The sequence below is a fragment of the Anomaloglossus baeobatrachus genome, chromosome 6 (genome assembly GCF_048569485.1).
Source record: "Anomaloglossus baeobatrachus isolate aAnoBae1 chromosome 6, aAnoBae1.hap1, whole genome shotgun sequence".
In the NCBI taxonomy this organism is placed as follows: Eukaryota; Metazoa; Chordata; class Amphibia; order Anura; family Aromobatidae; genus Anomaloglossus; species Anomaloglossus baeobatrachus.
In genome coordinates, this window is record NC_134358.1 from 377,299,773 (window position 1) to 377,323,584 (window position 23,812).

At 45.5% G+C, this 23,812-nt stretch overlaps 1 protein-coding gene across 4 annotated transcripts in view; it reads right to left on the reverse strand.

The window, feature by feature from the left end:
• The window catches only part of GRB10 (growth factor receptor bound protein 10), a 148,746-nt gene that overhangs the window by 32,811 nt on the left and 92,123 nt on the right, over positions 1-23,812 (reverse strand). For all 4 annotated transcript variants that reach the window (XM_075315044.1, XM_075315043.1, XM_075315042.1 and 1 more), the window contains 2 exons: positions 22,172-22,287; positions 4,890-4,964 (listed from right to left, as the gene is read on the reverse strand). In XM_075315044.1, coding sequence (XP_075171159.1) covers positions 4,890-4,964; positions 22,172-22,287 — 191 coding nt within the window. The remainder of the gene's footprint in view (positions 1-4,889; positions 4,965-22,171; positions 22,288-23,812) is intronic.

The window sequence follows — 23,812 nt, forward strand, 5'->3', positions numbered from 1 at the left end:
ACATACGAGGCTACGTGAGGGCTCATGCTGTAACATATGAGGCTACGTGAGGGCTCATGCTGTAACATACGAGGCTACGTGAGGGCTCATGCTGTAACATACGAGGCTATGTGAGGGCTCATGCTATACATAGGAGGGCTCATGCTCTATACAGTTGGTTATATGATGTCACATGCTGTATATAGAGGGGAAATCTGAATACTGAACTCTGCTTAATAAGTAATACAATTTTAAAAATTCTATATTAATATTGCGCAGAATAAATTTCAGCCTTTTGGTTCAGTCCTCCCTAACAGTGACATGGCCCTTCAGGAAAATTTTCCACCTTTGCTCTATTTTATAAAGGGAAAAAAAATTGCGGCCCTTTGAAGGCAACCTTAATGCTGATATGGCCCTTAAAAAAAAAAAAAAAAAATCTATGCCAGTACTTAAGATAATGTCATGTTAAAAGTATTCAAGTGATTACTTTAGTAAGACAGCACAAAAATTTAAAAAAACAAAAAAAAACAAACCCAAAGCAAACAAGATTTTAAGGTGTATAAAAAATTAGATCCAGTGATCCCAGTGTATTGTTATCCCTCTATTAATCACTTGTAAGGTCACATCTGGAATATGGGATCCAGTTTTGGGCTCCACATTTTAAAAAGGACATTCAGAAGTTAGAGTCAGTTCAAAGGTGTGCAACTAGATCATTTTAAGGAATGGAAGGGTTCACATATGATGGGAAGTTGAAAAAGTTTGATTTGTTTAACTAAGAAAAAAAACAAAAAAAAACAAAAAAAAAACAAAAAACAAAAACAAAAAAGACATCTCAGAGGCGATCTCATTTATATGTACCGTATAAATAAGTGTGTGGTCAATACAAAAAAGGCCTGGCAGATTACTTATTCCTTCCAAAATCAATACTAAGGACCAGGGGACACTCACTGCGAGTGTAAGAAAGGTGATTCTGGCAGCTAAATAGGAAAGGGTTCTTTACAGTTATAGCAGTCAGACTGTGGAATGCCCTACCACAAGAGGTAGTAGTGGCTGATACCATAACAGCTTTTTTTTAAAAAAAAAAGAAAAAAGGGCTAAAGGGCTGGATGATTTCAGTACACACAACATTGTTGGTTAAAATGATTCAGTGACAAAATATATAATTGGTGGGGGAAGGTTGAACTAGATGGACCTAGGTCTTTTTTCAACCTATGTAATTATGTAAAAACTGCCAACTAAACTGTCATTCTCCTGCAATGAGAGTGTCTCTTTCATATAGTACAACTGGTTTCCATGGAGCTCAGCCATTAACAGACCTAACAGTGTGCAGTAGTTACAAACCAGTAGATTCATTAACTCCTACTATACCAGCCACCTCTTTGCAGCCCATTGATTTTATATAGCAAGTTAATTTCTTACCCACACCTTTTCACTTCTGACAAGCTGCCGTTATAAATTTAGCAAAAATCACCAGCCCAGACCATTCCCTTTCCCAAGAGCAATTCTCATCACGGCTTTAAAGGGAACCTGTCAGGAGTAAGATGCACCCAGAATAACGAGCAGTTCTGAGTGAATATTGCTAATCCCTGCCTAACCATCCCTGTATAAACTAGTATAGATAAAGAGATCTTTAGAAATAAGTATTTCTAAAGATCTTTTATCATATGCTAATGAGCGAGGGGACTAGCATCAAGGGCATTAGTTGCCCTGGCCAGTCGGCTCCATTAGCATGTTTGTATGTAATACTACAGCTCTGCTACTCACCAGAACTGTCACTCAAGGAGGAGTACCTGCCCTACTAGAAAGTGAGCAAACTTGTGAGAATGCAATGGTCTGAGCTGATCAAGATAATTTGAGAAAACTCCTCTAACTAAAGCAAGGTTTAAGCTACACAAATTTTCTAAATCTGAGCACACAAATGAAGTTAATCTAAACTTATCAGTAACCATGTCTTCGTCTACTTTTAAGTGTTGCCAAATTAAAGGCTTTTCCCCTCCAAGTCAACATCTGTTCCAACAGCATCTATTTTTGCAATTCTTTTTTCTACATAGCAATATACACAATACATCATGTCATTATTAGCTTAATTGTATGTCAGATCGTTCATACAAAAAAACCCCAAAATAATAAGTCAGGCCTGACAACTGGCAAATCATGGACTATATGATACATTTTTAAAGGGAACCTGTTACCGGATTTTTCACTATTAGGCTATGTGCCCACGGGAGCTTGCACTTGCGGATTTTGCTGCGAACAACCAGCGGATGAATCTTGATTTTTTAGATAAATCCGCAGGTTTCAGCAAGTACAGACAATCCCATGTTATCCTATGGAACATGGGGAGTGCTGCGTCCATGCTGCGGTATGTGCGACTGCGGAATATGCTGCGGATGTCCCGCAACCACACAACTGCATGTCAATTATTCCTGTGAAATTACCTGCGGAAATCCCGGGCCTCTACTATGGAGATAGAGGCCGGGACTTCCGCAGGTAAGTCACATGAATGTCCGCAGGTTTTCCACAGCTATTTCCCTGGAATCCCGCAGCTATGTATAGCTGCAGATTCCGGGGAGCTGCTGCGGGAAACCTGCGGACATACCTGAGGATATATCCGCAGGTGCAAGCTCCCGTGGGCACATAGCCTTAAACTAAAAGGGTCACCTTCTGCAGCTCCTGGGCTTGATTTTTGCAGGTACACTTGTGCCCTGACTCCCCTTCCAGACCCCAAAAATAACTTTATAAAACATCACTCCCACGTATGCCAATTACCTGTGTGGCTCAGATGGGCGTGCTCATTTTCTGCTCCTGTCCCCCTCCTTCCGCTGTTCGCCGTCCTCCTTTCTTGATTGACGAGATCACGCCTTCATAATCATCCTCGTTGCATTTTCAAATCTCGCACCTGTGCAGGTATGTCGGCTACACAGGCACAGTTCTGCTCTGCTCGTGATATGGCAGAGCGAAAACACAGTTGCCCTCACGTGCACCGGTGAGCTAAATGCGCAGGCACGAGATTATGGTCGGCGCTGTGCATGACCTCACCAGTCATCCTCTTAACCGACCATAATCTCGCACCTGCGCATTTAGCTCTCCGGCACGCGCGAGGGCAGCTATGTTTTCTGCTCTGCCTGCGATATGGCAGAGCGAACTGCACCTGCGTGCTGCGTGAGCCAACATAACTGCACAGGTGCGATATTTGCAAATGCAACGAGGATGATGACGGAGGCGTCATCACGTCAATCAAGAAAGGAGGACTGCGAACAGCGGCAGGAGGGGGGACAGGAACAGAAAATGATCCCGCCCATCTGGCCAACACAAGTAATCATACGTGGGGGTCATGTTTTTTTTTTTTTTTTAAGTTATTTTTGGGGTCTGGAAGGGGAGTCAGGGCCAAAGTGCACCTTCATAAAATGCAGTCCAGGAGCTGCAGAAGGTGACGCTTTTAAGGCCCAGTCACACTAAACAACTTACCAGCGATCCCAACAACGATGCAACCTGATAGGGATCGCTGGTAAGTTGCTAGGAGGTCGCTGGTGAGATGTCACACTAAGCGACGCTCCAGCGATCCCACCAGCAACTGTATGCATTTATAGTTTCTATGTTTTTTCAGTTACTGTATGCATTTATAGTTACTATGTTTTTTCAGTTAGCACCTGTTCACATTTGTTGGATGTGCGGGTCAGTTTTTTGCTATTTCTAGTGAGTCTTTTTCTGACTGAGCACTCCGCCCTAAGACCTGTCTGTGTTCATAACCATTGTAGCAGGAGCCTAGCTGCCCATACATGGAGGTTTGTAGTCCAAATAGTGGCATTTTGCCCAGATACGGATGTTTTTAACCTAGATAGTGGCATTTAAGTTAGGTTCCCGGATTACAGAGATATACCTTGCCGTTGGTTTCCGGGCTTACATACATTGGCCAATACATAAACTAAATATCTCTTTTGCAGTAATGCAGTGCCATATTTTCCCTTGTACATTTTTGGCTTTTTCAGTGTGCGACTGTATGCATTTATAGTTACTATGTTTTTTCAGTTAGCACCTGTTCACATTTGTTGGATGTGCAGGTCAGTTTTTTGCTATTCCCACCAGCAACCTGACCTGGCAGGGATCGCTGGAGCGTCGCTACACGGGTTGCTGGTGAGCTGTCACACAGGCAGATCTCACCAGCAAAAAGCCCCCAGCCAGCAGCGGCGCGTGGAAGCGATGCTGCGCTTGGTAATTAAGGTAAATATAGGGTAACCAACCCGATATTTACCTTGGTTACCAGCGCGTACCGCTTAGTGCTGGCTCCTTGCACACCTAGCTACAGTACACATCGGGTTAATTACCCGAAGCGTACTCTGCTACATGTGCAGGCAGCAGGAGCCGGCTTCTGCGGACGCTGGTAACCACGGTAAACATCGGGTAACCAAGAAGCCCTTTCCTTGGTTACCCGATATTTACCTTCGTTACCAGCGTCCGCCGCTCTCACACTGCCAGTGCCGGTTACCAGCGTCCGCAGAAGCCGGCTGCCTGCACATTTAGTTGTTGCTGTCTCGCTGTCACACACAGCGATGTGTGCTTCACAGCAGGAGACCAACAACTAAAAAATGGCCCAGGACATTCAGCAACAACCAACGACCTCACAGCAGGGGCCAGGTTGTTGCTGAATGTCACACACAGCGATATCACTAGCAACATCGCTGCTACGTCACAAAAGTCGTGCCTCAGCAGCGATGTTGCTTAGTGTGACGTGGCCTTTACTTTAATAGTGAACAATCTGGTGACAGGTTCCCTTTAACACTCAAGAAACAACCTTTATGACAAATACTTTTCGGGAACATATTCAAAAGGCAACATGTTCAAAAGGCAACATATCCAAGTATTCAAAAAAACCAAGTTTTAATTCAGGAAATGGGCATTAGCTGTATTACCTGGAGTAATTCAGATTTGGGAATGCTACCATTTGATTGCTGACACCAGGCTACCATCTGTTCTGGAAAGAAATTCTTACAAAAAGGAAGAAAAAAAAAAATTCAGCACAGTTTAAACTGTTAAATCTGTGAAACACGAAAACTGCTATGACATTGTACGTCATGATAGTGGTAAATTTAGGACAACATTGTGTGTGTGTGTGTGTAGAAATTTGGAAATCTGATGAAAATGTCGCAATTTTGAAATTTTAATATTATGCCCTTAAATCAGAGTTATGTCACGCAGTACTTAAATTACATTTCCCACATGTCTACCTTTTTGAAACAAAATTTTTGGGAGTTAGGATGTTAGAAAGGTTCAAAGTTAATCAGTTAATTCCCATTTTTTTTATTCATTTTTTTTCTTTTTTAGGGACCACACCACACCACATTTGAAATGACAAAGGCCTAGCTGACAGAAAAAAATCCAAAAGTGATACTATTCTAAAAACTGCACCCCCCTCAAAGTACTCAATCACACCCAAGAAGTTTAACCCTTCAGGTACGTCACAAGAACTAAAAATGTGGAATGAAAAAAAACAAAAACAAAAAATTTTACCTAAAAAATGTTGCTCTAGCCCCAATTTATTCACTTTGAGAAATACAACGAAAATGGAACCCAAAATTTGTTACCCAGTTTCTTCTCAGCACGCCGATACCCCACATGTGGTCTGAAACCTCTGTTTGGATAAATGGGAATGACCATAACAGAGGGAGCAAGATCTGAATTTTGGAAAGCAAAATTTGGCTGAAACATTATTGTGGGTGCCATCTTATATTTGTAGGGTCACTAAAAAGTACCTAAATAGCAGAAACCCCCCCACAAGGGACTCCATTTAGGAAACTAGACCCCTCAAGGAAGTCATCTAGATGTTTGGCAAGTACCCTGAACCCCCAGGTGGGTCACAGAATTTTAGAATGTTGAGCTGTGAAAAAAAAAAAAAAAAACACCCCAAAAAAAAAATTTAATTTGAACAATTTAAAAATTGTTACTTTAACCAGATAGCTTTTTTTCAGAAGGGTATCAGAATAAAATGCACAACAAAATTTATTGTGCAATTTCTCCTGAGTGCCCTGATACTTCAGGTGGAAATTAACTGTTTGGGCGCACGGCAGGGCTCTGAAGGGAAGGAGTGCTATTTGGCAGCAAAATTGGTTGGAATCATTAGGGAACGCAATGTCTCATTTGGAGATCCCTTGAGGTACAAAAAAGTATTTTTGCCCATACAAAATATATTTATTGATAAAAAACAAACAAATACCACACCGTTTGGTGGAAAGTGATACAGGACTACATCAATTCGTCTCAAGGTTTTTTCAGAATCCTAATAACCCTGGTCCTATATACCAGGGACAGAGCTTACATAGACAACCCGGACAAATTGATAGAATACAGATTCACGCTTAGGGATATTATATATATTATATTTAATTACATATCTATCTATATATACACACATATCTATCTATATATACACACTGTGAGACTGTGACCGGGGTTATCTATGACGGCCGGTACGTCTCGCCCCGGTTGTGCTCACTCCATGCATAGAAAGCAACTCCACTCCAGGGTTTATGCTGTTCCCCTGCAGGCTGAAAGGAGGGTTAAAAGGAAACAGGAACATGGGCGTGGGGCCTTAGTGTGAGGGAGTGAACACAACTCCCTGAGTGTCTGCCCGGGGAGCACATGTATATTGTTGTTGGACTTTTGGTTTGTGTAATAAACCGTGTGCTGTGACCATTGATGCCTGGATCCCGTGTCTTCTGCCGTGCAGCCGACCACGCTACCTCACAGATGGTGGAGAATGCGGGCATGCCAGCCCGGTGAGGTGTAGCATCCATCCCTGGTGACCCGGTAGCACATGTCCTGGATTCGAGCGGCTATACTACAGCCCAAACCCGGTGACGCCATGGAGGACATACTAAAGCAGCTGGCTCAGGATAATGCACAGCAACAACAGGCTAATGCACAGCAACAACAGGCTAATGAACAGCAGCAACAGACCAATGCACACCTGCTCCGGTCGTTGGAACGTCAGCAGCAATCCTTGCAATTGCAGGAAAAAAGGCACCAAGAACAGATGGTTCTCCTGGCCAAGTCTATCCGTGCCGGACCGGCAGCAACAACCCTGGAACCGGGTGACGACGGCAGCGTCCGGAAAGTGGTGAGACAAGCGTTGCAAAAGATGACCCCGGGGGATGATGTGGAAGCGTTCCTGGCGGTGTTTGAGCGGGTGGCCGAGCGGGAAAAGCTGCCGACCCCCCAGTGGGCTGAGGTATTGTCGCCCTATCTGACGGGGGAGCCCCAAAAAGCGTACCTGGACCTCTGTACCGAGGACGCCATAGAATATGCGACCCTGAAAGCCGAAATACTTGCTCGGTTGGGGGTGAATACCTATGTACGGGCTCAGCGGGTAAATCAGTGGTTCTATGAGGAAGCCAAACCCGTACGCTCCCAGGCCTATGACTTGTTGCATCTGGTAAAGAAGTGGTTGCAGCCTGACACTCTGAGCCCTGCGCAAATGGTGGAAAGGGTAGTAGTTGATCGCTTTGTGCGCACTTTACCCGTCACCATTCAACGGTGGGTAGGACAGGGCGACCCAAGTACCCTGGACCAATTAGTATGCCTGGTGGAGCGGCATGTGGCTACGCAGGACTTGATACGGGACACTGAGACTTTGCGTACCGCCCGTCGGTCCGGCCCCACCAAGCCTAGAGTCAAGGACCCACCGCTGACACCGGTGCGGGAGACCGCTACCGTCCTGTCCGAGGCCGCGCCCGCCGTCCCTGAGGTCCGGAAGGCTATGTACCCTAAACGACAACTCGTCAAGGGGGTTTCCTTCCCTATTAGATGTTGGCGGTGCCAGCGGGTGGGACATATGGAAGCCCAGTGTCCACTCACCACGGAGCCCATGGATTGTGGGGTTACCCGGCGGGGTTCAATGTATGCTCAGGTGGTGTGTACCGCTGACCTTGTCTCCCCGGAGACTGAGCCCCACTTGTGCCAAATACAGGTGAATGGATGTCCGGTTACAGGCTTGTTGGATTCCGGAAGCTTAGTGACCCTGGTGCGATCAACCCTAAGGGCTGAAGTAAAAGCCACAGGACGTACCGTGGGGGTGGTTTGCATACATGGGGACCGCAGAGACTATCCCACGGGGATTGTCACCATCACAGCACCCTGCGGTCAGGTGCAACATGAGGTGGGACTTATTAACACTCTTCCCTATGACGTGATCCTAGGAAGGGATCTGCCCTATTTTTGGACTTTATGGAAGGGGCCTCCTAAGTCCCCTCAGATATTGGACAGTCCGGGACCTGAGCCCGACAATCCCGAATCCGGGACGCCTGCCGTAGGGGTCCCTATGATAGGGACAGAATGTGAACCCGATAGGTCGCCCCTAGAGGTTTTGGCAGGAGAGGCTGAGATGGTCGAGCCCATCCCGGAGTTTGAGGCGTCCCCGGATACGTTTGGGACAGCCCAACTCCAGGATCCTACATTAATACATGCCCGGAGTCGGGTGACAGTGGTTGACGGGGTGGCACAGCTGCCCGGTGCCCAGGAAAGGTACCCCCATTTCGCTCTTAAACAGGATTTACTCTACCGGGTAGATGAAATACGGGGCGTGGGGGTAGAGCAGTTGGTGGTGCCCCGGCCATATCGCCGGCGGGTCCTCGACTTGGCTCATAAACACCTGATGAGTGGCCACCTAGGGGTCAAGAAAACGCAGGAGCGAATATTGCAAAGGTTCTATTGGCCCGGGGTCTTTTGGGAGGTAAAACGGTTCTGCGAAACCTGCCCGGAGTGTCAGCTTACCGCACCCCTGGCCCACTTTCGCAGTCCGTTGGTACCCTTACCCATTATAGAAGTCCCTTTTGAACGGATAGGGATGGATCTGGTGGGGCCCCTCGTAAAGTCCGCTCGAGGGCACCAACACATCCTAGTGATCGTTGACTATGCCACCCGGTATCCAGAGGCGATACCTCTCAGACATACTGCAGCGAAGCTTATAGCTCGGGAGTTGTTTGCTGTGTTCTGCCGGGTGGGGTTGACCAAGGAGATCCTTACGGATCAGGGGACCCCATTCATGTCTAAAGTGACCAAAGAGCTATGCCGGCTACTCCAGATCAAGCAGTTGCGTACGTCTGTGTATCATCCTCAGACGGACGGTTTAGTGGAACGATTCAATAAAACCCTGAAAACCATGCTCAAAAGGGTGATTTTTAAAGACGGGAAAGACTGGGATATGATGCCGCCCTATTTGATGTTTGCCATCCGAGAGGTGCCACAGGCATCCACGGGGTTTTCGCCTTTTGAGTTGTTATACGGGCGACATCCCCGGGGATTGTTGGACCTGGCAAAGGAAACATGGGAGCAAGAGCCCACCCCCCATAAAAGTGTGATTGAACACATTTTAGGAATGCAGAACCGCATAAGTGCGGTCATGCCAATTGTGAAGGAGCATTTACAGGAGGCTCAGGCCGCGCAAAGCGGCCGCTACAATAGACAAGCCACCGTACGGACCTTTAACCCCGGGGATCGGGTGTTGGTATTGATCCCCACGGCGGAGAGTAAATTCCTGGCTCAGTGGCAAGGCCCCTACGAGATAAAGGAAAGAGTCGGGGTGGTCAACTATAAAGGTATTGCAGCCCGGTAGGCGGAAACCTGAACAAATATACCATGTCAACCTATTAAAACCTTGGCAGGAACGGGAAAGCCTGATGGTTGCTTTTTCCCCATCTCCCTCCTCTTCGGGTCGTTCAAACCCGGCTCCAGCGACTTCCGGAGAGAACGAACCGGAAGTAAGGATTGGAGAAGCCCTCACCAAGCAACAGAGGCGAGAGGCCAGACGGCTGGTTCAGCAGAACCCCGATGTCTTCTCCGAACTGCCTGGTAGGACCAGTCTGATACGACATGACATTGTCACCGAGCCTCACCTGAAGGTACGCCTGAAGTCATACCGGGTGCCGGAGGCTCGAAGACAAGCCATATCAGAGGAAGTGAAGACGATGCTACGCCTCGGGGTCATCGAAAAATCCCGGAGTGAATGGGCTAGTCCCATTGTCCTAATACCAAAACCCGATGGCTCCTTAAGGTTCTGCAACGACTTTAGGAGATTGAACGAAGTATCCAAGTTCGATCTCTACCCCATGCCCCGGGTGGATGAGCTGATTGATAGGCTGGGACAGGCGCGATATTTCACCACGCTCGACCTGACCAAGGGGTACTGGCAGGTGCCACTGACTGAGTCTGCCAAGGAGAAAACCGCTTTTGTTACGCCGGAGGGTCTCTTCCACTATGTTGTCTTGCCTTTTGGGTTACATGGCGCTCCGGCCACGTTCCAGAGGTTGATGGACCTGGTTCTGGAACCCCACTAGGCGTATGCATCAGCGTACCTTGATGACATCATTATTTACAGCTCTGAGTGGCAAACCCACTTGGAACAGGTACAAGCGGTGGTGAACGCGCTCCGAACAGCAGGATTGACAGCCAATCCCAAGAAATGTGCGTTGGGGCTCACGGAAGCCCGCTACTTCGGCTACGTAATAGGCCAAGGAGTGATTAAGCCCCAAATTAACAAATTTGAGGCGATCTAGAAGTGGCCTAGACCCCTGACCACGAAGCAGGTTAGGGCCTTCCTGGGTATCGTGGGGTACTACAGGAGGTTTGTAAAAAATTTTGCGGGACTATCAGCCCCCTTGACGGACCTTCTCAAAAGGCAAGAAGTTCGTCATGGTGCACTGGACTCAGCAGGCCGAGGACTCATTCCGGGCCCTGAAGGGGGTCCTATGCGGATAGCCCGTTCTTATCAACCCTGATTTCCGGAAGGAGTTCATAGTACAGACTGACGCCTCGGAGGTCGGCCTGGGGGCAGTGCTGTCTCAGGTGGTTCAGGGGGAGGAACACCCCGTCACCTTCTTAAGTAGGAAGCTCACCCCTCCCGAGCGGAATTATAGCGTAGTGGAGAAGGAGTGCCTGGCGATCAAGTGGGCCTTGGAGTCCCTACGCTATTACCTGCTGGGACGACAGTTTCGCTTGGTGACTGATCACTCTCCGCTGGTCTGGATGAGGTCCGCCAAGGAACGGAATGCCCGGGTTACCCGGTGGTTCCTTTCTCTGCAGAACTTCTGGTTTACGGTTGAACACCGGGCCGGTAGGTTGCAGGGCAACGCCGATGCCTTGTCCCGCGGCCCGTGTTTGATGGCGGGAGTTCAACCCCGCTCGCTTGAACTGAGGGGGGGGGGGTATGTGAGACTGTGACCGGGGTTATCTATGACGGCCGGTACGTCTCGCCCCGGTTGTGCTCACTCCATGCATAGAAAGCAACTCCACTCCAGGGTTTATGCCGTTTCCCTGCAGGCTGAAAGGAGGGTTAAAAGGAAACAGGAACATGGGCGTGGGGCCTTAGTGTGAGGGAGTGAACACAACTCCCTGAGTGTCTGCCCGGGGAGCACATGTATATTGTTGTTGGACTTTTGGTTTGTGTAATAAACCGTGTGCTGTGACCATTGGTGCCTGGATCCAGTGTCTTCTGCCGTGCAGCCGGCCACGCTACCTCACAACACATATCTATCTATATACACACATTTATATATACACACATATTTATATATATATATATCTATCTATATCTCTATCTCTATCTCTATCTCTATCTCTCTATCTATCTATCTATCCACACACACACACACACACACACACACACACACACACACACATATATATATCTATAAACAGGACAATGGATAACCGGACTTAACTTTCAGACTGCAATAGTAGCCTCCAGGCAGTAATAGACAATGCATAAATATACATATACATACATACATACACACTATATATATGCTATGCGATTTTTGTACCTATAAAAGGACTGCATGGTGTTTTATATAATATATATATAATAATGTTCTATAAAACACCATGCAGTCCTTTATAGGTCCAAAAAGCGCATAGCATACGAGGTCCAAGTCCCTTCAGTAATAGAGTGAACCAGCAGCCATCTATGATGGATGAGATCTGTCTCTGCCGCGACGTGTTTCCCTACAGAAGTGGTTAATCAGGAGGCCAAAGAAGTGATATCAGACAAGTAGATCCATGGCGCAATACCCATCCAGATCAGCAGCAGCACAGAGAATCCTGTATGATAGAATCCACCACCGTCATAAAGGACGGTCCTTTAATCCTAGGCACTGGTGAGCGGGGTAAGCAGGGAATAAGAGATGGAATAGTGAGCGACCGGCATTTTCAAAAGCTGGAGAAGCAGCCAGAGCAGTGTGACAGCTGTGCAGCGCCGTGACGGTGATCAGCGAGTATGAGAGAGGGGGTGAGAGGGAGAGACCGACTTACAGAGAAAGAACTTTTTCTGTGACCAGAAGACACAATGTCTGGGCATGCCCAGAAACAAAAAACGGATTTATCGTTGCTTTCCGGCGAACCGTCGCCCATAGGATTCCATTATACAATTTGCCGTTGTCAAAAAACGTTCCATGCTGCGTCCTTTCCGGCAGCCAAAGAAATTTTGCCGGATTCGGCGGACGCCGCATGCAACGCAAGGGTGTCCGGCACAATCCGGTGCTAATACAAGTTCAATGAGGAATAAAACGGATCCGGCGCCGGATCAGTTTTATCAGCATTTCACTGGATTGTGCCTGGCAACAAAAATCGCATGTGTGAAAGTAGCCTAATTGGATTTTCCAGAGCCATGACAGCACCGTACATTAGAGCGTGTATCCACCCCCCCAGGAACAGAAAACCTTTTTGAAAGATAAAAGGGGCAGCACCTCTCCAAAATCCCAGTGTGTTTATAGAACTGTACAGGTAACAGCCTTAATTGACATATCCATCACCAAGCAGGAGAATCCCCCTCGTGCAGTACATAGTTCATACACCATGAAGTCTATACCAGAAATAGGTGTCTATTTTGTGTTTTTTTTTTTTTTTTTTTTTTTTTTTTTAATAAAACATACTTATGAAAGCAGGATAAGTACATTTTATCCTGAAAGGTCTTCCAGAACTACCTGTATTGCTTTAGTCACTGCTGTCAGCTACTTCAAATTCGAGTAGCCTTCCCTGAGGGCTAGGTCCCACTCCCCCTGTAGGTACTGATCTTTCAGATGGGCTCCCCAACTTATTGGGCTTGCGTCTGTGGTGATAACTACCGGATCTTAGTCGTTCCTCAGGTTCCGCTCATCCAGCCACCAATCCAGTGATACAAGGACCTGGTCTGAGAGACAAAACTTGTGGTCCAGCTCCAGTCAAGATTTGCCCCTGAAGGCTTCTGGTGTGGAACGGAGCCCATTGGACTGCAGGAATCATGGATGTTAGGGAACCGAACAGAGACATTGCCAGCCTCAGTGACATGTTCGTCCGCTTCGGAGCTGACAAGACCTTTTGTTTTATTTTTACTATTCTTTCCGTCTGGAGGAAACAGTACTGACAGTCCAGAGTGATACCCACAAAATATATGAACTAGGGCGGGGTGCAGTTTGATTTTGCTTTGTTTATTAACCATCCGAGGTCTGATAGGACTGAGGAGACTTTGTTGACTGCCACCAAACAATCCCTTTCTGAATTTCCCACAATTAAAAAGTCGTCCAGGTAAGGGACTATTAGAATATTCTTTTTCCTTAATAGGATGCTACATCCGCAACAATCTTTGTAAAAACCCTCGGGGCTGCCGAAATGCCGAATGGGAGGCACTGATACTGCAGGTATGCAGGGGAGTCAGTCCCCTTTTTAGGTTTACTGCCAGCCTTAGATATTTTTGGTGTTCTTTGTGGATCGGGACGTGGTAATACGCATCTGTAAGGTCTATCACTGCCATGTAGCAGAAGGGGAATAGCAGTCCTACTGCTGACTTCAGGGTCTCCATCTTGAACTTCTCTATTACCAAATAGCAGTTCAGAGATCTTAAATTGAAGATGGTCCGAAAAGGATCCATCGGTTTGTTGTTTTTTTTTGTTTTTTTTATTAGGAATAGGTTGCTGTAATACCACATTCTCTGCTCCAACTCTGGCACCCTGATTAACACCTTTTTTGCCAATAAGGAGAGGACTTCCTGTTCTAGTGCCCCCTGTTTTTTTGGGTCTACCTGGGAACTCATTACCTGCTATGGAGGGAGGGAAGAAAAAGGACAGCCTGAGACTCAGGGAGACATTATTTAGAACCCAGGCCGAGGCCAGAAGAGCCTCCCTCTGGGGGAAAAAGTGACAACCTTCCTCCTACTCGGGACCTGGCATCATTGCTGCTTAGGGGTTCCTTTATGGGAGGGCTTGTTGAATAGAAACCCTTTCATCTGGGCCATCTCGTGCCCTTAAGGTGCCCCATTATCCTTTTGGCTCTTCCTACCCCCTCTCCCTCCTGAAGTTCGAAAGGAACCTCTGACCCTCGACCCCAACGGAGGCGGGGAATGTTTTTTGTCCGCTGCCTTTTCCAGGATATCATCTAAGGCTGTTCCAAACATACGCTCCTTGGCACGGCACCCCGCATAATTTATTTTTTGATTGGAAGTCTGCATTCTAAGTTTTTAGCCATAATGCCTGCCTACTGGAATTAGAGAGTGCACAGGCGGCTAACCGGACCCCATCCACTGAAGCATCGGCAAGGAAATTTGCTTCCTTCTGAATAGTGGGCAAGGCCTCTAATAAAATCGGTCCCTAGAGCATTTGTCCCTAATCTGGACCTACAACTGCAGGAGTCATCTCACAAGGGACCTTGCGGTACAGGTGGCAACGATGTTAGGTTTGAACGATCCAGCTGCGGTTTCCCAGGTTTCTTTAAGGAAAGCATCGACTTTATTGTCCTGAGGATCTTTAAGGGAACCTAAATCCTCAAATTCCAGAGCTACAGTTCTTGAATTCTTGGCAATCGCAGCGTCTATTTTGGGTGCTTTTTCCCCCCAAGACTGGCATAACTCCTCAGGGAAAGGGTATTTACTTTTAAAGGATTTGGGAGACAGATACCTTCCTGATCTATTTTTTCCATTTTTGTTAAAATCAGGCTGATTAGATTTTTATGGACAGGGAAAGACCATGCTTACGCTCCTCTAGATTGCTGCTTTTTCGGGGGATTCCACCCCCATAGTAGCTCTCATGATTTTTAGGAGTTTTCTCGTGTCCTCTGCCCAAAAGCATGGTTGATCATACTCATCAGATGATTATTGCTCAGCTGTAGACCCCAATTCTCCTGGCTCCTCCCTGTCTTCCTGAGAGCTATCTTTAGATGGAGACTGAATTTTACTGGTGGATGCGACAGGGGCTCCTACAAGGCTCATCTCCCTCTTCAATGTATTTTTAACCTCGTCCTTGATTAAGGACCTAAATTTCCTGCAACATGCCCAGAGACTCCTTCGCCACAGTCTTTTCAATACATGTTTGGTAGAGCTCCTTTTCATATGAACGTGGTAGGGACTTCTTGCATAACACACATTCCCAATGTTTGGTCTTTGCTACAGCTTTCTTGGCCTGAATTTATTAGGGGCAAAAAGAATGAGGTTCAGTACATGTCGTGGGAGATCACACTTACCCGTCCTGAGCCCGGCAGCTACCACAGTAGAAGCAGGTTTGGGGTCTTCTGCAGCAATGCTAGCCAATGTGGGATCTTCCATCTTAGAGGCCACTTCACCAATAGTGCCACAGGAACACTAGGATCTTCCTTCCCACCTCTGTTTTTGAATCTAACAGGCTCCACCTCCGATCTAGGAGGTGACCTGGGACACCATCCCTGGCATGCACCGTCCTATCCGCCCATGAGCCCTCACTTCACTGGAAGTGGTAGCAGGGGTCGTGCCTGCGCACACAGCAGTGTTTCCTCCGGCGCGTGGCTGTGCCTGCGGTTCTTCCCTCCCAATCTCCGGAAGCGGCTGCGGTGTCACTGCTCCAGCCGACCACATGGAGGAACAAGCCCCAGCCGGGACTCCCACCCCGCAGGCAACCCGTGGCTACACTGCCCGACGGTTACCCCTGGTTTGTGAGACACTGGGCATGAGGAAGGAGCCGTACATGTGACAAGGGCAGCTTGTGACACCAGAATCCCGGAGACCTCCTCATCCCCTAGACCTGATCACCTGGAGAACTCCAGGTAACCGGTATCCTCTTTCAGGAACAGGAAACCACACTGGGGTTTTGGAAAGTTGTCACCCCTTTATTTTTTTTTAATTTTTCAAAAAGGTTTCCAGCTCCTGGGGGCGAATACACTCTCTCACGTACAGTGCTGTCATGGGATAGGAAATAAAATATTCCTTTACCATCAAATTTCTTACACTAAAAAGTGGACCCAACAGATTATCATCAATTTTCTTATGAGCTCAGTGATACCCCACATGTGCCCAAAACCCGGTTTGACAAATAAGAGGGCTCTAAATGGAAGGCGTACCATTTGAATTTTGAAAAAGTTTAAAGAAATTGCGGGCACAATGTCGCATTTGCAGAGCCCCTAGGGTACCTATACAGCAGAATCCCCCCACAAGTGACACCATTTTGGAAATTAAACCCCTCAAGGATGTTTTTCAGGGGTATATTGAGCATTTTGAATCCACAGGTACTTCAAGAAAATGTTGCTGTAGTGCCAAATTCCTCACTTTTAGGCTGTGTGCCCACGATCTGGTGACACTGCGTCTAGGATGAAGTGCCAGCCCTCCTTCGGAGATATGAGTGTTCTCCACGATCCAGGTTCAGGCAGTTGCAGGCTTTAGTTCTATTCTCCCCATGGAGAACACATCTCCGCATGAATTGAGATCCTGCAGCTCAGTAAGCCGTGCTGAAAGTCAGTTTATGCTACGGGGAAAAAAAAAAAAGAAAAAAAAAAAAAAGAAGTACAGTGGGCATGGGATTTCTAAATATTCTTCCACTGCGCTTGTACAGTCATGGCCAAAAGTTTTGAGAATGCTACAAATATTAATTTTTACAAAGTCAACTGCTTAAGTTTTTCTAATGGCAATTTGCATATACTCCAGAATGTCATAAAGAGTGATCAGCTTAACAGCAATTACTTGCAAAGTCAATATTGGCTAAGAATATGAACTTCAACCCCCAAAACACATTTCAACATCATTGCATTCCTGCCTTAAAAGGAGCAGCTAACATTGTTTTAGTGATTGTTTCATTAACACAGGTGTGGGTGTTGATGAGGACAGGGCTGGCGATCAGTCATGATTAAGTAAGAATGACACCACTGGACACTTTAAAAGGAGGCTGGTGCTTGGTATCATTGTTTCTCTTCAGTTAACCATGGTTATCTCTAAAGAAAACACGTGCAGCCATCATTGCTCTGCACAAAAATGGCCTAACAGGGAAGAGTATCGCAGCTACAAAGATTTCACCTCAGTCAACAATCTATCGCATCATCAAGAACTTCAAGGAGAGAGCTTCCATTGTTGCCAAAAAGGCTCCAGGGCGCCCAAGGAGGACCAGCAAACGCCAGGATCGTATCTTAAAACTGTTTCAGCTGCGGGATCGGACTACCAGCAGTGCCGAGCTAGCTCAGCAATGGCAGCAGGCTGGTGTGAGTGCTTCTGCACGCACTGTGAGGCGGAGACTGCTTGAGCAAGGCCTGGTTTCAAGGAGGGCAGCAAAGAAGCCACTTCTCTCCAGAAAAAACATCAGGGACCGACTGATATTCTGCAAAAGGTACAGGGAGTGGACTGCTGAGGACTGGGGTAAAGTCATTTTCTCAGATGAATCCCCTTTTCGATTTGTTTGGGACATCTTGAAAACAGCTTATTAGGAGAAGAGGAGGTGAGCGCTACCGCCAGTCTTGTCTCATGCCAACTGTTAAGCATCCTGAAACGATTCATGTGTGGGGTTGCTTCTCAGCCAAGGGAATCGGCTCACTCAGTCTTGCCTAAAACCACAGCCATGAATAAAGAATGGTACCAGAATGTCCTCCAAGAGCAACTTCTCCCAACTGTCCAAGAGCAGTTTGGCGCCCAAGAATGCCTTTTCCAGCATGATGGAGCACCTTGCCATAAAGCAAAGGTGATCACTAAATGGCTCATGGAACAAAACAGAGATTTTGGGTCCATGGCCTGGAAACTCCCCAGATCTTAATCCCATTGAGAACTTGTGGGCAATCATCAAGAGACAGGTGGACAAACAAAAACCAACAAATTCTGGCAAAATGCAAGCATTGCTTATGCAAGAATGGACAGCTATCAGTCAGGATTTGGTCCAGAAGTTGATTGAGAGCATGCCAGGGAGAATTGCTGAGGTCCTGAAGAAGAAGGGTCAACACTGCAAATATTGACTTGCTGCATTAACTCATTCTAACTGTCAATTAACCTTTTGGTACTCATAATAGGTTTGCAATTATATTTCTGTATGTGATGTAAACTTCAAACAATTAAAAACCAGAGGGCAACAGATCATGTGAAAATATAATTTTGGTGTCATTCTCAAAACTTTTGGCCATGACTGTACTGTACAATGCAGCATTATGAATGCAGAAAAAACACTGCGTTCAAAGCACTGCAAACCCAGATCATGGGCACGCAGCCTAAAAAGCTATGAAGGATGGATAGATTGACATTTATATCTGACTAAACAAATATATAATGTCTCACCCCTTACATTTTATATACACTTTCACACTTTAGTGCCTTTCATGCGGCACTAAAGGATGTTCAGCCTTGTATTTAGCCAAAAATGTAAAACGAAAAAAAAAAAAAAAAACATGTGGGGTCCCTAGGGAAAAGCAGACTGCTGCAGCCTGCAGATTGCAGCTTCACCTTGGCTGGTAATATAAAACTGAGGGCACCACTTGCTGTTTAAAATTTAAACAAAAAAAAAAAAACCGTGGGGTCCCCCCAAATTAGATTACCAGCCAAGGTGAAGCAGACCGCTCGGTTTGGTATTGTCAGGGTGGCAAGAGCCATGGTTATTTGGTCCCTCCCAGCCTAAAAATAACAGGCTGCAATTGCTCCAGAAGTGGTGCATCCATTAGATGAGCAACTCCAGGCGCTTCGCCTCGGCTCCTCCCGTTGCCTGGTGCGGTTGCAAAAGGGCAATATAAAAGGAGTTGATACCAGCTGTGATGTCAGCTGGCATTAAGTCCAGGGGTTAGTAATGTTGCGGTGTTTATCATATACTGGACATTACTAACCCATAGTAATAAACAAAAAACCTCATCAATACATTGCCTCTTTCACAAATTAGAAAGAAAAAAGGGTCCCTCTTAGAGGACTCCCATGGATTCAGAAAAAGGATATGGAGGCGGTAAAGAAACTGATAGACCCTAATGGGATTCTGTTCAGGGCAACTTTGGAAGCTTGGGAGGACATAAAATGCAAGGGCAGCCTTTCGGATAGTCAAATCCCATTGGCTCCCCTGTTCGATAATCCAGGCTTCCCTCCGAGATGCAACGCAGACATGTTTCTCGGATGGGAGAGGGGATTGGACATCAGATTGGGGCAGATCTTACAGGGTAAACACCTGCCTCCTTTCGCAGAAATACAGGCCACATTCCCAGACCTTCACTTGAACTGGTTTGAATATGTGCAGCTGCACTCTTGTGCGGTCATGGCTTGGGGAGGGGGGGGTTACTTCCCCCAGATCAGACTACGTCCACGCCGTTTGAACGTTTAATTTTTTCAGTCTTCACCGCCCACACACTCGATCTCACTTATATATCGTTTGATTAATGAGACCCGCGGTTCGGAGGACCCTGGGTATATCCGAATGTGGGAAACCAAACTTGGTCTCAGTTTTTCAGAAGAGGAAAAGCGGAAGGCCTTCCTGTTCCCTCACAAAATTTCAGTATCTTACAGTGCTCAGGAAAAGAGCTACAAGCTGTTAGCGAGATGGTACCAGTGTCCTGCCACATTACACAGTCTATCAGTTTCGGAATGCTGTTGGGGATGCGGAATGGACAAAGGCACGCTGACCCATATTTGCTGGGCATGTCAGAAATTGTCAAACGTCTGGTCTCAGGTGTTTCAAGTGTATAATCAAATGTCTGGTGATAACATCACCCCCTCAATTAAAATAGCACTTCTGTCAATTCTACCCGGCTCGGTAAGGCAGCAAAAGAGGAGCCTTCTACGATTTTGCTTGATAGCAGCCCGAGCGGTCATTCCTAGGCACTGGAGAGCCACAGAGGCCCCCACTATCGGGGAATGGCAGACGGAGCTGTCACATTTATCACATGGAGATACTTCCCATCACCATTGCTGAAAGTAACGAAAAATTTATTAAGGTCTGGCAACCCTGGGTGTTGTTCAAGGAGTCCTCGGACTTCCAAGCCTTGTTTCGGTAACAGTACATACCCACACACTCTTTACCTTCCCTTCCAACCCTTTGTCCAATCCCTCTTGGTCTCTTATTTTCCTCTGTCCACCCCCCCCCCCACTCTTTTCTTCTGTTTTGAATACTCTTGGAATACTTTCTTTGTTGTTTGAAGTCTAGTTAGCCATATCTTGAGGAGATTCAGGTTAGGTTGGAAAATACCAAACCGACCCGGAGGCTTCTCATAAGTAATATGTGGTTTTGTGATATATCGAGAAACCGTTGCGACCGGCATATACAGTCACCGGGTTGATAATATAAGGAGGATGTGGCTAACGTATTATTCAGTTTTATTCATACTCTTTGTTGCTTTCTTTATATAATCGTATCTTGATGAAAAAAATTTCAATAAAAACAGATTTATCATAAAAAGAAAAAAGAAAAAGAAAAATCCGGTTCAGGGTAATCCATTTTAGGAGGCCCCACGGCGACTGTTCCAGGATATGGGGGGGCCCGCTCAGTGAACGATACCTTCATTTTCTGGAAGTGCAGGCACTCCACGTGAGAAGTGTGGGTGCAGTGGTCTCAGTGAGAATACATGCAGTGAAGCAAGCCTGTGCGTTGTGATCTTTGTTTCTTAGACTAAATATCTCAGCACCCTGTGATACTCAGCCAAGCTCTGCAAGTACCCAAGCATACTGATGCTCGATCGAGTAACATAACTGAGCTCATCACTACTAATGACCTATCCATGGTATCGATCATAAATATCAGACTGGTGAGATTAGACAACTGGTACTTCAGTGAAGTCCGAATCTAAAAATTATTTTGACTATAAAAGATTATGTGCAGTACTTGACAGTGGCTGCTGTACATTGGAAACCACTGGAGCACCTGATCGGCGAGGGTGCCAGATAGGTCATCAATATACACCCAGAAAACTTTTAAGGCTCTGTGCACATGGCGTTTTGAGCAGAAAGTTTGAGGAGTTGAGACTTGAAGGGTTAATGCAAGGTTTCTTCTCCAAGAAAGCCTAAAACAACTGTACACTGCTTAAAAGATCTGTGGCCAGGTTTTTACTGCCTCGCATGAAGTAGATATTAATTTCAGAAACCAAATTACTGGAGTTTTGAATAAACAACTGCAGATTTGCTAGTCCTCTCAATTTGATAAGCTCTTGGATTTTGATATTTATAAAGCGGTTTATCACTTTCTCCCATAATTGAGTGGAAAGTTTCTTCGTATGTACAGTGGAGACAGAAAACTTTCAAATCACTGGCAAAGGAGGGTTATGCAATGTTAATCATTGAGAGGGCTAAAAGAGCTGCAGCACATGAAATCGAGGTTTTAAAAATGGCAAGTGTCACCAAGTTTATGCTACCCAATGTGGAGGCAGCATAACATACAGGCAGATTCCTTTGACATGAAATTACCTGGGGGCAAAGGCCTTAAATTATGAGCCCCTTTATGTCTCACTTTAGTGGCCAGGGCTTTTTTATTTTATTGATCTGGTTATCTTTATTTTATTTGGAGGAAATAGATACTTTAATTTTCACTGGCAAATGTGTGACTTTCAGAATATTTTTTTTCCCTTCATACAGTTGAAGCAGCCATTGAACTCCAGTTACAGAAAAACAGCTATGCCATCACACAAGTCCCTGAAAGAGCTGAGCTGGTACCTGTGGCATGACGAGAGAGCATCTGAAGGCTGGGACCAATAGAAGCATTAGTCTTGTCCCTAATGTACCCAATATGACAGCTCAGTGCTGCCCGGTAACTGGAAAGGATCAAGGCACGATTATAACAGTTTCCAGTTTTCTCCGAGGACTGCTACCTAAGACATTCATGCTCTGTACGCTAATTACCACCCTTGTTACACTCGGCTTTTACTTTTATGCGCAATCCAGACTCGACAGATTAACTTTAAATTACTACAATTTTTTTTTCAGATCAGCATAATTAGAGGATTACTTGTATTTCAATTACAATTCAATACTGTGTCTTAAACATTGTCTACTTACAATAGGATTTTTGAAAAACTCATATTTTGCATAATTCTTTCTGAACAGAAACTTGCTTTCACTTGTCATCATAGATTGAATTTGCAATACCAATTCATGGTCTTCAAGACATCGCTCTAAATTAAAAGGATATAAAAAAGGTTACTTATTAGCGCTTATTTATTAACATTAATGTTAAAAAAGGGCAGAATTTGAACTATTACATTCAGGAAACTTCGTGCAACCAATTCATTGTTGCATCTTAATAGTGCTTATCCCTTCCACCAAAAAAAAAAAAAAAAAAAAAAAAAACAGCCAATTTTTACGACTGAGCAAAATGAATAAGATGCAGTTCATGGAACAAGCACATGAGTTAAGACAAGACTTCTGTATAGACGTTATCTAGATTCTATTCCGAAGGAAGATCTTCAGAAATTTGCTAACATAGATCAAAAACAGCTCCCCCCGTTTATTTTGCATTATAATTTATTTATTTAAATTCAGTCCGATGGACAACTATCAGAAAAGCTATTCAAAAGAATTGCCACTGGTTACAAAGTGACAAGGATTTTCATGAAGTTGCTATTGGAAGATCATTCGTCACCTATAAACATACCCATAATTTAAAAAAAAAAAAAAAACTACTCAATAATAGAATGGATTCCCTAATATTTCTTAGTTACGTAAAATACAACCAAAAAGGTTATTTTTAAATACGGTCAATGTTTTTTGCAATATGCAGTTGATAATTAATCCAATCCATATAGGTCCTATTATCTATTCTAATCTCAATTCATTTCTTGTAAAACAAATATTTTGTATGTTGCCCATGTTGATGTTCTAAAATTGGAAAAACTATCAGACCTTTATTTGTGGGATTTAGGGAACACATTAGATTATTCACACTGGAAAAAGTATTACAGGATTAATTACATGTGAGATAAACAGGCTAATTCTTCAGTTCTTATGTTTGCAGGTCTGGAAAGTTTATCCCCCGGCAAGTCGTGGAGATCATCACAGGCTATTACTTCAGAGAGAAGTGGATTATTTCTACCAATGCGCAAGTTCTTTAAGTTTTAATGAGATCAATGATTAATATCTAGTTTTTACTTGTTTAAACTTGAAAGTTGTTAACAAGTCCGTATATTTGCTTGTTTAAAAGTAAGCAGACACCATGACTGATAGACCCGTAGGAACGCTAGATACAGCGCAAAACAGCTGCTGCTTTCTCCATTAAAGAGAACTGGTCACCAGGATTTTCCATTATAAACTGCGGCCAGCACCAGTGAGCCTTTATATACAGTATTCTAGAATGCCAAGTCCCCAGGCTGCACTGTACAACGTTGAGAAGACCTTTATTATACTCACCTGTGGGGCGGTCCCATCGCCGTCCTTCTCAGCTCAATGTGGATGATGTGCCCTACATCATCCACACAGAGGCCTCAATGGCGCTCATACACAAGCACACTGAGCTGACCTACTGAGCGCAGATCAAAGTATTGTAGTGCGCAGGTGGTCTGACATTTCCTCACACCTGCATTACAGTAGTTTGCTCTGCCCCCAGCAGGGCAGATTCACGTTCACATGCTCAGGAGTGCCATCGAGGTCTGTGTGGAAGACTTGGGACGCGCCAACAACATGGAGCTGGGAAGGAGGATGGCG